The sequence below is a fragment of the Scardinius erythrophthalmus genome (assembly GCF_964197995.2).
Source record: "Scardinius erythrophthalmus genome assembly, chromosome: 14".
In the NCBI taxonomy this organism is placed as follows: Eukaryota; Metazoa; Chordata; class Actinopteri; order Cypriniformes; family Leuciscidae; genus Scardinius; species Scardinius erythrophthalmus.
In genome coordinates, this window is record NC_138234.1 from 29,856,131 (window position 1) to 29,868,525 (window position 12,395).

The 12,395-nt window shown below is 36.8% G+C and overlaps 1 protein-coding gene across 2 annotated transcripts in view; it reads left to right on the forward strand.

Moving 5' to 3' along the window:
* LOC308702370 (protein NLRC3-like) overlaps window positions 1-12,395 on the forward strand; it is a 45,808-nt gene that overhangs the window by 12,698 nt on the left and 20,715 nt on the right. For both annotated transcript variants that reach the window (XM_081385175.1, XM_081385176.1), the window contains exons 2-5: window positions 1,246-1,368; window positions 4,265-4,423; window positions 7,482-7,640; window positions 9,029-10,813. In XM_081385175.1, coding sequence (XP_081241301.1) covers window positions 1,265-1,368; window positions 4,265-4,423; window positions 7,482-7,640; window positions 9,029-10,813 — 2,207 coding nt within the window. In that variant the 5' untranslated portion in view covers window positions 1,246-1,264. The remainder of the gene's footprint in view (window positions 1-1,245; window positions 1,369-4,264; window positions 4,424-7,481; window positions 7,641-9,028; window positions 10,814-12,395) is intronic.

Sequence of the window (12,395 nt, forward strand, 5' to 3'; positions counted from 1 at the left end):
ATTCATTCATATATATGTGTGTATATATATATATATATATATATACACACACTTCTCTTTCTCTGAAACCGAATAACTGATTTCTTGTTGCAATCGCTGCATCAATGGGAAGAGAATTACAGTAGTATAAATTAAGTTCCAAGTGCCCAACCAAATCATCTCCATAATGGTGACTAAAAACATTTTAGGAAAATCAACATCAATTTAAGCTTGTGCGATGTTCTCTCAAATTTTTCAGTTGTATTAAAATTTCAACATTCAAGATGACTTTGGGAAATGAGTGAATCCAAACACAGAAAAATAACTGCAGAAGTGGAGGAAATGAGTGAATGCAAACACAGAAAAATAACTGCAGAAGTGGAGGAAATGAGTGAAAAGTCCATTAAGATTTTCCCCGCCTCAAAAACCACACTCAAACCAATCAATTCATCTTAACTTGGGTTTTCTTAGTAAACAAAGCATTGTATGTGAATAGTGCAGATTACTAGATTTTTACAATTAAGTTAAGACATTAAGTAAGTTAACTAAAAAGTGTTAGTTAGAATCACGTTGTACTGTGAGAGGATGTTTGCAGCAGGAACAGGTCCTGTTCTCCAGTTCTACCTCTGGTTTAAACAAACTCGTGTCGTGTTTTGGCTATAGGCATACATATCACGTGTGTTGTTTATGTGTTTGTATTTCATGCTGTATTATAATTACACTGGGTCACCAACTAGGACAGATTGCAATCTACAGTAAATTAACACATTCTTCTTGACTCTCCAGCCGAGTGTAATAGTATGTTAAGAAGCCTTTTTAGCGTTATTATTTGACCAACGTTTGCATACTGAGATGCATATTTGCATATTTAGATGCATATTGATTGTCCATTTAGTTAAAGATGACTGCTTTGTAGTTTTTAATTTTAAATGCAAATATATATTTTTTCATAATGCTACAGTTGTATGTTTAGTAGCAGAAAAGTTTCATATAATGTATTTCTATATTTTATTTATATAATGAATATGTGTGTGTGTGATATATATATATATAACTAAAGTCGAAAAAGTAGATTATACTGCAATACGTCATTTTTGTTTTGAATGCAGACCTTTTTTTTATAAAGTAACAATTGGACTCTTTGTAGAAAACTCAGTTTGTGATTTGTTATTTGGCTATATTATATTATTCATATTTCTTTTTAAAACATGTTAAAAATAAATATTGCAGGTTAGTAATAACAGATTTGTGACTTAATGAATCCAGGTTTAACCCCGGCATTGGGATGGCCTTGGGCATTGGACTCCCGGGCTGGAAATGGGTCCTACTCTGGCCCTGGTGGTGTCTGTGTGCAGTAGCACGAGTGTGCGTGTATCTACTCATGCAAAGGTTTGAGGCCTTTATCTTTGCAAACACATAATGTGAACATGAACATGAAGAACATGCTCCTGAACACTAAATGTTCCTCTTATTTTCAATCTACCCCATTCATTTTCAATGGACAGTCATTTTTGACCAATAAAAGCTCAGGGCCCGGTTTCCCGATAACGCTCACTCTTAGTGCACTAAGAAAGCTCGAAAGATATATCTTACCAAAGTTGTTTATGTTCCTAAGTGTGTTCCCCGAACCATACCTTAGGAAGCTGCTTAAGATATACCTTCTTACGTGCGACGTTACCGGGTGCTGTGCGTGGCGATGCTGCTGAATTGGTTGATATCGATGACTCGAGAATCAATTATTCTCTCAGACTCTTGCAGGGGCTGTTTATGTGAGAAAGCGGTCATCTTTATAAATGAAGCACTTCAGAAATATTTGAAATTGCAATTTATTATGATTATTGGATATTATAAAAAATAATCCAAACTATAATAGCCTATAATAGCCTAGCCTACATGTTTTAAAATTGTTTCATATATTGCTGCCACAATAACCTTTTCAAAAATGTACGTGCCTTCTTCTCTTTCCCATTTTTGTTCGCTGAGGTGGAGCTGCGATGAAATACTGTTCTTGTAAATACTTTCCAGCATTTCAGTAATAAAAGTGTACGTCATGTACGGTGCTCGGCAGTGATCAAAAAGGATTTAAACAGTGGATTTTGAATCTCTTCTTGTAAACTTAGAGATGTGGATTCAGACGGCAATTAAATTAACGTACGACCTGTTTGTCAAAAAACAGAAGGACAGGGATTTTTACGCGGGTTGGGTGAGAAAAACACTGATATTATGGATACGGACGGCACTAAAATCACCGACTTACCCCTGTAAATGTGTAAAATACCGGACGAGCCCATGAGAAACAATATTAGCGTCCGAATAGGACTTAACTGACAGTAGCCTATGCTTTCACTGGCCTTTAAAAGTGCGTTTTAATTAAATTAATAATATTGTATAATAATATAATTAAAAATCTAACAACAATCAGTGTGATTGACAATTTTATTCTTTGCAAGAAAACACTTGAATTAGCCTAAATGAACACTGTCTGGGAGTATTAAAACTTCAGAGTTATATTCGTATAGACCTGCAACAGTGATAAGGTAAAGCTAAGAGAGGTCCAGACCAACCTTCCGAATGACTCACAGAAGATATACTTAGCGAACGAACGTTTCGGGAAACGTGCCATAAGGTTAAGAGAGAGGTTAAGGAATAGGTTAAGAACTACTTTGCGATAAGAACGTTTTGGGAAACCGGGCCCAGATCAATGAGGCCTACAATCAATCCGTTTCAAAAAATAAATATAAAACCTGTCCTAACTGAAAGAAAACATGCTGACAAAAATATTGAATCCAATATTTGCTGATTATAGCATAACAGAGATAAGCTTTTTGTTTTTGTTTTTGTAGGATGGTCATTTTTGACCAGAAACACATTACAAGTGAGACTTTGTGGCATTTTGAAAAAGATAAATAATTTGTTACATTTATATAGTGCTTTTCTGGGTCAAAGAGCTTTACATAAAAGGGGGGAATCTCCTCAATCACCACCAATGTGCAGCACCATCTGGATGAAAGCAGTTCAAAACAAACTTGCAGGTTAAACATTAAAGCACACTAGTGTAGCGTCTAGACTATTAATTAAATGTAATGAATAATCCAGCAAACCCTCTCTCCCAACAAACTATGTGTTCATTCCCCTTCACTTTCCATTTTACCCATGTATGATTGTGTGTATCTGTTTGTTTAGATTAGTTATGAAAACTTTGGTGCACATTCTTGTGATTCTGATTCTGGTCCCTGCTTGTAAATCAACGTCCCATTAACAATGTGATCACAGCTACATGCTAAGAAAGAGTTTTTTTGTTTTTTTTTTGGCCATAAAAAGCTGATAGATGATCAATACTAAGTGTTCGCTGCACAAACAGATTAATTGATTGTAATATTAATTCAGCTATATCAAGTTAATTCTATTAAAGGATTCGTTCACTCCAGAATTAAAATTTCCTTGATAATTTACTCACCCCCACGTCATCGAAGATGTTCATGTCTTTCTTTCTTCAGTCGAAAATAAATTAAGGTTTTTGAGGGAAATCTTCCAGGATTTTTCTCGAGATAGTGGACTTCAACGGGAACCAACGGGTTGAAGGTTAAAATTGCAGTTTCAGTGCAGCTTCAAAGGCTCTATACGATCCCAGCCGAGGAATAAGCGTCTTATCTAGCGTAACAATCAGTCAACGATGACGTGAGGGTGAGTAAATTATCAGGAAATTTTAATTCTGGAGTGAATGAATCGTTTAACTGATCCAAATATTTATAATTAATTATAACAAGTTATGATTAATTATTCATAGTGCCCTTTTGAGCTAATTTGCTAGACTAGTGTGATAAATTGTACAGAATATTTTATTTTATTCAATATTGGCAAACTTACCCACAAACAATGTTTTTTTTGTCAGAAATTGAGGAGCATAAGATCAGATAAAGAAGGCCGATGATCAATCAGATCCAAAAAGAAAACCAAAACCTGTGCTAACTGAAAGAAAACAAGATTGAATCCAATATTTGGTGATAATATAGAGTTATGAGAGATTTGGTCATTTTTAACCAGGAACACCAGAAATGTAACAAGTTGGGGGATCGCTCACGTCCATGTTGATAAATGCCAAGTTTTGTGTAGAAACGGCCTTACCTCCAGTTTTCTGTCCTACGTTCGTTTCATAAATTAGGCCCAGTGTCATTAAAACCTATGCTTTTGCATCTGCCTCAGTAAAGGTGACTTTATTTGCACAGTGTTTATGCATAATCTCATAAAAAAATAATTTTCCTTGTACTGTGTTTAATGTTTTCAGGAAAGCCTCTGTAATAATGGATAAAGAGGAGAACTCTCCTGCTAAAAAGAAGAGAAGAGAGGATGATGCACCATGTCCCAGCAGCGTGTCTATGAAGTCTACACATTCAATGAATCAACCCATACGTTTCAGAAGTGGAGCTGAGACCTCTGAACACATGTGAGATTCTCTTTCCAGTATTTGATACACAAACCTGAAACATCAGATAGTGCTAAGAAACAAAACGATTGCTTTGTCTTCTCTCTGTATCTCTAGGAGAAAGAGAGGAGGCCCAAGTTTGTGTTTTTATTACAAATGTTACTCCTGGAAGCTTATTTAAACACACACACACACACACACACACACACACACACACACACACACACACACACACACACACACACACACACACACACACACACACACACACACACACACACATTAATTCTTCTGTTACACCTTAGCTGTCTAAATCATCATTTTACATTTGGTTTTTAGGCGTTGTATTGTGTTGGCAACGAAGTTGTAAAAGTTTACAGTATATAACATTACAGAGAAAAGTTTAGAAAGCAACTTTTTTTTATGGCTTTTGTAAAGAAAAGGAGGGACCAGTTGAAATGTATTTTTGAGGTTATCAACATTATGCCACAACTGATTACCTCTTAACTGATTGAGCTGAACTCATAATATTACTTTAATGACAATTTGGGTATTATACATTCAATTGGGTGGATGTGTTGTCTATTAAAAACATGCAATATTAGGTATACATTTTTATATAATATAAGATTTTGGATAAAATCATTAAATCACTGCTTTGGCTAATGCCAGGCACATGCACAGATAGACCTCCATTGGTGCTCAAGCTTCTGCCCTCTTGGGCTTTTAGCAAATGTGTCCTCCTGAGGGCGCAGCCAACACAGTTAACACACACAAGTCGAGCAGCATCCGTGTGTTCTTGACCTGCCTTCATTAGTGACAGCCAGGTGACAATCATGTTTGCCCTAAGTTTCAACACTGTTTGCCACTGCTGTGAAATTATATCACTATTAAAACATCTCAATAGAGCAAACCTAGTTTGGGATAAATACCTCCATTAAGCTTAACAAGTAAACTAGTCTGATGTGTAAGACAGCATCATGCCTTGGTGTAAAATGACATCATGCAAGGTCGGAAATTCCAACAAAATTAATAAAAATGCCCCCAAAAATGAAGATGTGAAATGTCCCTGTATGAGTTCTTGTTATATTCATAATGGAGCAGTGACCCCTGGAGCCAAGTGAGATTTTTGCTGTATTGGACAAAGAATGCATGCATAGATATAGATCAATTTACAATATATTTTTGTGTGGCATGTCAGCATGGCATATACCTGAAAAAGCTACTTCTGTGTAAAACTATTACACAGAATAAGCGTCTTATCTAGCGTAACAATCGGTCAACGATGACGTGAGGGTGAGTAAATGATCAGGGCTGAGTTTCCCGATAACGTTGTCTCTTAGCATGCTACGAAGACTCTTAAGGTATAACTTAACTGATGGTATACCATTTCTAGGCATGTACCCCGAACTATACCTTAGGAAGCTGCTTAAGATATACCTTCTTACGTGCGACGTGAGCCGGTGCTGTCCGTGGCGATGCTGCTGAATTGGTTGATATCGATGACTCGAGAATCAATTATTCTCTTGTCCAGGGGCTGTTTATGTGAAAAAGCGGTGCTCTTTATAAATGAAGCACTTCAGAAATAGTTGAAATTGCATTTATTAGGACTCATGGGATATTATAAAAAATAACCCAAACTATAATAGTCTATAATAGCCTAGCCTACATATTTTAAAATTGTTTCATATATTGCTGCCATAATAACCATTTCAATTATTTATGTGCCTTCTTCTCTTTCCCATTTTTGTTCGCTGAGGTGGAGCTGCGATGAAATACTGTTCTTGTAAATACTTTCCAGCATTTCAGTAATAAAAATGTACGTCATGTACGGTGCTCGGCAGTGATCAAAAAGGATTTAAACAGTGGATTTTGAATCTCTTCTTGGAAACTCAGAGATGTGGATTCAGAAGACAATTAAATTAACGTACGACCTGTTTGTCAAAAAACAGAAGGTACTAATTTGGACAGGGATTTTTACGCGGGTTGGGTGAGAAAAACACTGATATTATGGATACGGACGGCACTAAAATCACCGACTTACCCCTGTAAATGTTTAAAATACCATACAAGCCCATGAGAAACAATATTAGCGTCCGAATAGGACTTAACTGACAGTAGCCTATGCTTTCACTGACATTTGAAAGCGCTCTTTAATTAAAATAAATGTATAAAATTGTATTATATATAATAATATAATTAAAATTCTATTAACAATCAGTGTAATGACAATTTTATTCTTTGCATGAAAACACTTGAATTAGCCTAAATGAACACAGTCTGGGAGTATTAAAACTTCAGAGTTATATTCGTATAGACCTGCAACAGTGATAAGGTAAAGCTAAGAGAGGTCCAGACCAACCTTCCGAATGACTCACAGAAGATATACTTAGCGAACGAACGTTTCGGGAAACACGTATTAACGATAAGGTACAGCTTAAGGTGTAACTTAAGAACGACGTAGCGTTAAGAAGGTTTCGGGAAACCCAGCCCAGGACATTTTAATTCTGTAGTGAGTGAATCGTTTAACTGATCCAAATATTTATAATTAATTATAACAAGTTATGATTAATTATTCATAGTGCCCTTTTGAGCTAAATTGCTAGACTAGTGTGATAAATTGTACAGAATATTTTATTTTATTCAATATTGGCAAACTTACCCACAAACAATGTTTTTTTTGTCAGAAATTGAGGAGCATAAGATCAGATAAAGAAGGCCGATGATCAATCAGATCCAAAAAGAAAACCAAAACCTGTGCTAACTGAAAGAAAACAAGATTGAATCCAATATTTGGTGATAATATAGAGTTATGAGAGATTTGGTCATTTTTAACCAGGAACACCAGAAATGTAACAAGGTGGGGGATCGCTCACGTCCATGTTGATAAATGGCAAGTTTTGTGTAGAAACGGCCTTACGTCCAGTTTTCTGTCCTACGTTCGTTTCATAAATTAGGCCCAGTGTCATTAAAACCTATGCTTTTGCATCTGCCTCAGTAAAGGTGACTTTATTTGCACAGTGTTTATGCATAATCTCATAAAAGATAATTTTCCTTGTACTGTGTTTAATGTTTTCAGGAAAGCCTCTGTAATAATGGATAAAGAGGAGAACTCTCCTGCTAAAAAGAAGAGAAGAGAGGATGATGCACCATGTCCCAGCAGCGTGTCTATGAAGTCTACACATTCAATGAATCAACCCATACGTTTCAGAAGTGGAGCTGAGACCTCTGAACACATGTGAGATTCTCTTTCCAGTATTTGATACACAAACCTGAAACATCAGATAGTGCTAAGAAACAAAACGATTGCTTTGTCTTCCCTCTGTATCTCTAGGAGAAAGAGAGGAGGCCCAAGTTTGTGTTTTTATTACAAATGTTACTCCTGGAAGCTTATTTAAACACACACACACACACACACACACACACACACACACACACACACACACACACACACACACAAACACACACACACACACACACACACACAAACACACACACACACACACATACACACACACACACACACACACACACACACACACACACACACACACACACACACACACACACACACACACACACACACACACACACACACACACACACACACACACACACACACACACACACACACATTAATTCTTCTGTTACACCTTAGCTGTCTAAATCATCATTTTACATTTGGTTTTTAGGCGTTGTATTGTGTTGGCAACGAAGTTGTAAAAGTTTACAGTATATAACATTACAGAGAAAAGTTTAGAAAGCAACTTTTTTTTTTATGGCTTTTGTAAAGAAAATGAGGGACCAATTGAAATTTATTTTTGAGGTTATCAACATTACGCCACAACTGATAACCTCTTAACTGATTGAGCTGAACTCATAATATTACTTTAATGACAATTTGGGTATTATACATTCAATTGGGTGGATGTGTTGTCTATTATAAACATCCAATATTAGGTATACATTTTTATATAATATAAGATTTTGGATAAAATTGTTAAATCACTGCTTTGGCTAATGCCAGGCACATGCTCAGATAGACCTCCATTGGTGCTCAAGCTTCTGCTCTTTAGGCCTTTTAGCAAATGTGTCCTCCTGAGGGCGCAGCCAACACAGTTAACACACACAAGTCGAGCAGCATCCGTGTGTTCTTGACCTGCCTTCATTAGTGACAGCCAGGTGACAATCATGTTTGCCCTAAGTTTCAACACTGTTTGCCACTGCTGTGAAATTATATCACTATTAAAACATCTCAATAGAGCCAACCTAGTTTAGGATAAATATCTCCATTAAGCTTAACAAGTAAACTAGTCTGATGTGTAAAATGGCATCATGCAATGTCGGAAATTCCAACAAAATGAATAAAAATGCCATGTGTATAATAAAAAAGATGTGAAATGCCCCTGTATGAGTTCTTGTTATATTCATAGAGCAGTGACCCCTGGAGCCAAGTGAGATTTTTGCCTCTACAAAGGATACATGCATAGATGTAGATACATTTACAATATATTTTCGTGTGGCATGTCAGCATGGCATATACCTGAAAGAGCTACTTATGTAACACTTGTGCAGAGAAGTGTAGATTAAATGCTGTAATTTCTTTCCTTTTTGATGTTTTTGCAGTGAGGAAAAGGATGTTACTGCAGACCTGCAGGATTCTTACGAAGCAGTGAGTGATGCCATGAAGACAGTCAAAACCACTCACAAAACCAGAATGAAGAACAAGTATGAGCACTTATTTGAGGGAATCAATCTACAAGAGAATCAAACCCTCCTGGACAGGATCTACACAGAGCTCTACATTATAGAGGGAGATGCTAAAGGGGTGAATGAAGAACATGAGATTTTAAAGATGGAGAAAACACCCAGAACACAACTTTCACAAGGTACTCCAATATACTGCAATGACATCTTTAAACCCTTACCTATACCAGGATGTGAGGAGAAAGACCACATCAAGACTGTTCTTACTAAAGGCAATGCGGGAATTGGAAAAACTGTCTCAGTGCAGAAGTTAATTCTAGACTGGGCCGAGGGAAAAGCCAATCAGGATGTAGATTTCATGTTTGTGCTTCCATTTCGAGAGCTGAACTTGATTAAAGATCATCAGTGCAGTCTTCACAGTCTTCTGCTGGACTTTCATCCTGAACTTAAAGAACTGGACTCAAAGATTTATGACGATTGTAAAGTTGTGTTCCTCTTTGATGGTCTGGATGAATGCAGAATTACACTGTTTTCTGATGATGAGAAAGTTTCTGATGTCGATGAGACTTCATCAGTGGGTGTGTTGATTTCAACCCTCATGAAAGGAGATCTGCTTCCCTCTGCTCACATCTGGATCACCTCCAGACCAGCAGCAGCCAATCAGATCCCCTCAAACTACATCAGCCGTGTGACAGAAATTCAGGGATTCAATGACCCTCAGAAGGAGGAATATTTCAGGAAGAGAATCACTGACGAGAATCAAGCCAGCATTATCATCTCTCACATTAAAAGATCAAGAAGCCTCCACATCATGTGTCACATACCCGTCTTCTGCTGGATCACATCCACTGTGCTTCAAAACATCCTGAAACAAGATACCAGTGCAGAAATCCCTCAAACTCTGACTGAAATGTACATCCACTTCCTGCTGATTCAGATCAACATGAGGAATCAGAAGTATGAAGAGAGAGATCCAGAGAAACCCTTGCAGTCCAACAGAGACATGATTGTGAAACTTGCTGAACTGGCTCACAAACAGCTGATGAAGGGCAATGTGATGTTCTATGAGGAGGACCTGATTGAGAGCGGCATAGATGTCACTGATGCCTCAGTGTATTCTGGGATTTGCACTGAGATCTTTAAGGAGGAATCTGTGATTCATCAGAAGAAAGTCTTCTGCTTCATACATCTGAGCTTTCAGGAGTTTCTGGCAGCTTTCTATGAGTTTCACTCCCAGCAAAAGTCTTTGGACATGCGGCTCAAAGAAGTAATTGATGAATCATTGCAGAATGGGCGCTTGGATCTTTTCCTGCGATTCTTGCTGGGCATCTCACTGGAGTCCAATCAGAGACTCTTACAGGATCTACTGACACACACAGAGGATACCTCAGATACCATCAAGAGTGTCGCAATGTATATTAAAGATAAAATTAATGGTGATGAACAACTCCCAGCTGATAAATCCATCAATCTGTTCCTCTGTCTGCTGGAAGTGAATGATAAGAATTTCCACAGAGAGATTCAGGAGTTTGTGAAATCAGGCATGGACTCAGAGCAACTCTTTCCTGCTCGCTGCTCAGTAATAGCCTACATCATTCAAATGTCAGATGAGCCGCTGGATGAACTGGACTCCAAGAAATTAAACACATCAGAAGAAGGCAAAAGAAGACTGATACCAGCTGTGAGGAACTGCAGAAAAGCCCTGTAAGCATTTTGTCATGAAGTGGCATTTTTTATATATATTTTGTAATCACTAGCTGTGCTATAGCAGTTTAACAAGATTGGAAGAGAAGTCTAAACATGGAATGAGTAATCTCAATATAAAAACAGTTTATCTTCTAGCGATCATGATTTTTTTATGGCCAGTTATGTTTACTAGAAAAATTGGCAGATTCCAATACTGGTTGCTGATTTTTTTCTTTGTTCAAGCAAATTTATTAGTTGTTTATTTGCTCAATAACAGGCCAAACTGGCCTTAAACTAAAAATATCCATAGCCATTTGAAATTAGAGGCAACAACTGCATTTTAATCATGATCCAAACAAAGATTCTACACACATACAGTATGAGCAGTTGTTTTTGATTTAAAGGGTTAGTTCACCCAAAAATGAAAATTCTGTCAGTAATTACCTTTGTTCATCTTCAGAACACAAATGAAAATATTTTTGATTAAATCTGAGTGCTGTCTCACTCCTCCATAGGCTTCTAAGAGAATGAAACTTGCTGGCCCAGAAAAGTTAGTAAAGACATTGTTAATATAGTCCAAGTGAATACAGTGGCTCAATCTTAAGTTTATCAAGCGACGAGAATACTTTTTGTGCGCAAAAAAACACAAAAATAACGGCTTTATTCCACTATTCATTTCCTTCTCTCTGGGCCTCGAGTTTTTTCACGTAGTGCAGCGCGTCTGTGTTGCACGTCACCACGTAGGCTCACTATTGGCCGACGCTGGTCATGTGTGTGATGCGTGTGACGTACATGCATGAGCGCTGCGCTGTTTTACTACGTGAAAAAACTCGAGGCCCAGAGAGAAGGAAATGAATAGTTGAATAAAGTAGTTATTTTTGTGTTTTTTTGCGCACAAAAAGTATTCTCGTCGCTTGATAAACTTTAGATTGAGCCACTGGAGTCACTTGGACTATATTAACAATTTCTTTACTAACTTTTCTGGGCCAGCAAGTTTCATTGCCTTAGAAGCCTATGGAGGAGTGAGACAGCACTCAGATTTAATCAAAAATATCTTAATGTGTGTTCTGAAGATGAACGAAGGTCTGACGGGGTTGGAACCAGGCTTGTGCACAATTCAGAATTGAATTGAGAATGACTCCTTAATTCCAATTAAATTCTTGAATTTGAATTGAATTTGAATTGATGTCAAAAACAGGATCTAGAATTACAATTCAAATTATATTAGTTTGAACTACTTGTACAGATTACATTAAAAGGATATGTTTTCCCCCAGCAATGAGTGTTAAAAGCAATGTTAAAAACAAAACTAATTAAACAACATTGAGGGGGTAATTTATTTCAAGAATTTGATCAATATCTATTTTAGAACAAAATGTATGCAGGGTTGAGGAGTAAATAGTTACGTGAAATGAAATTTCTTTTATTAAATTACAAAATTAATGTAATTGTATTTAGTTGTATTACTGAGGTAAAATGTTTAATTCAATTAGTTACTAATCAACTTAAAACGAAATTGCTTTGCATTGATAAAATTATCTAAATAAAGTAATCCAAACCACATTTATAATGGGTAACTAATGACAGTAAGCAATAACAT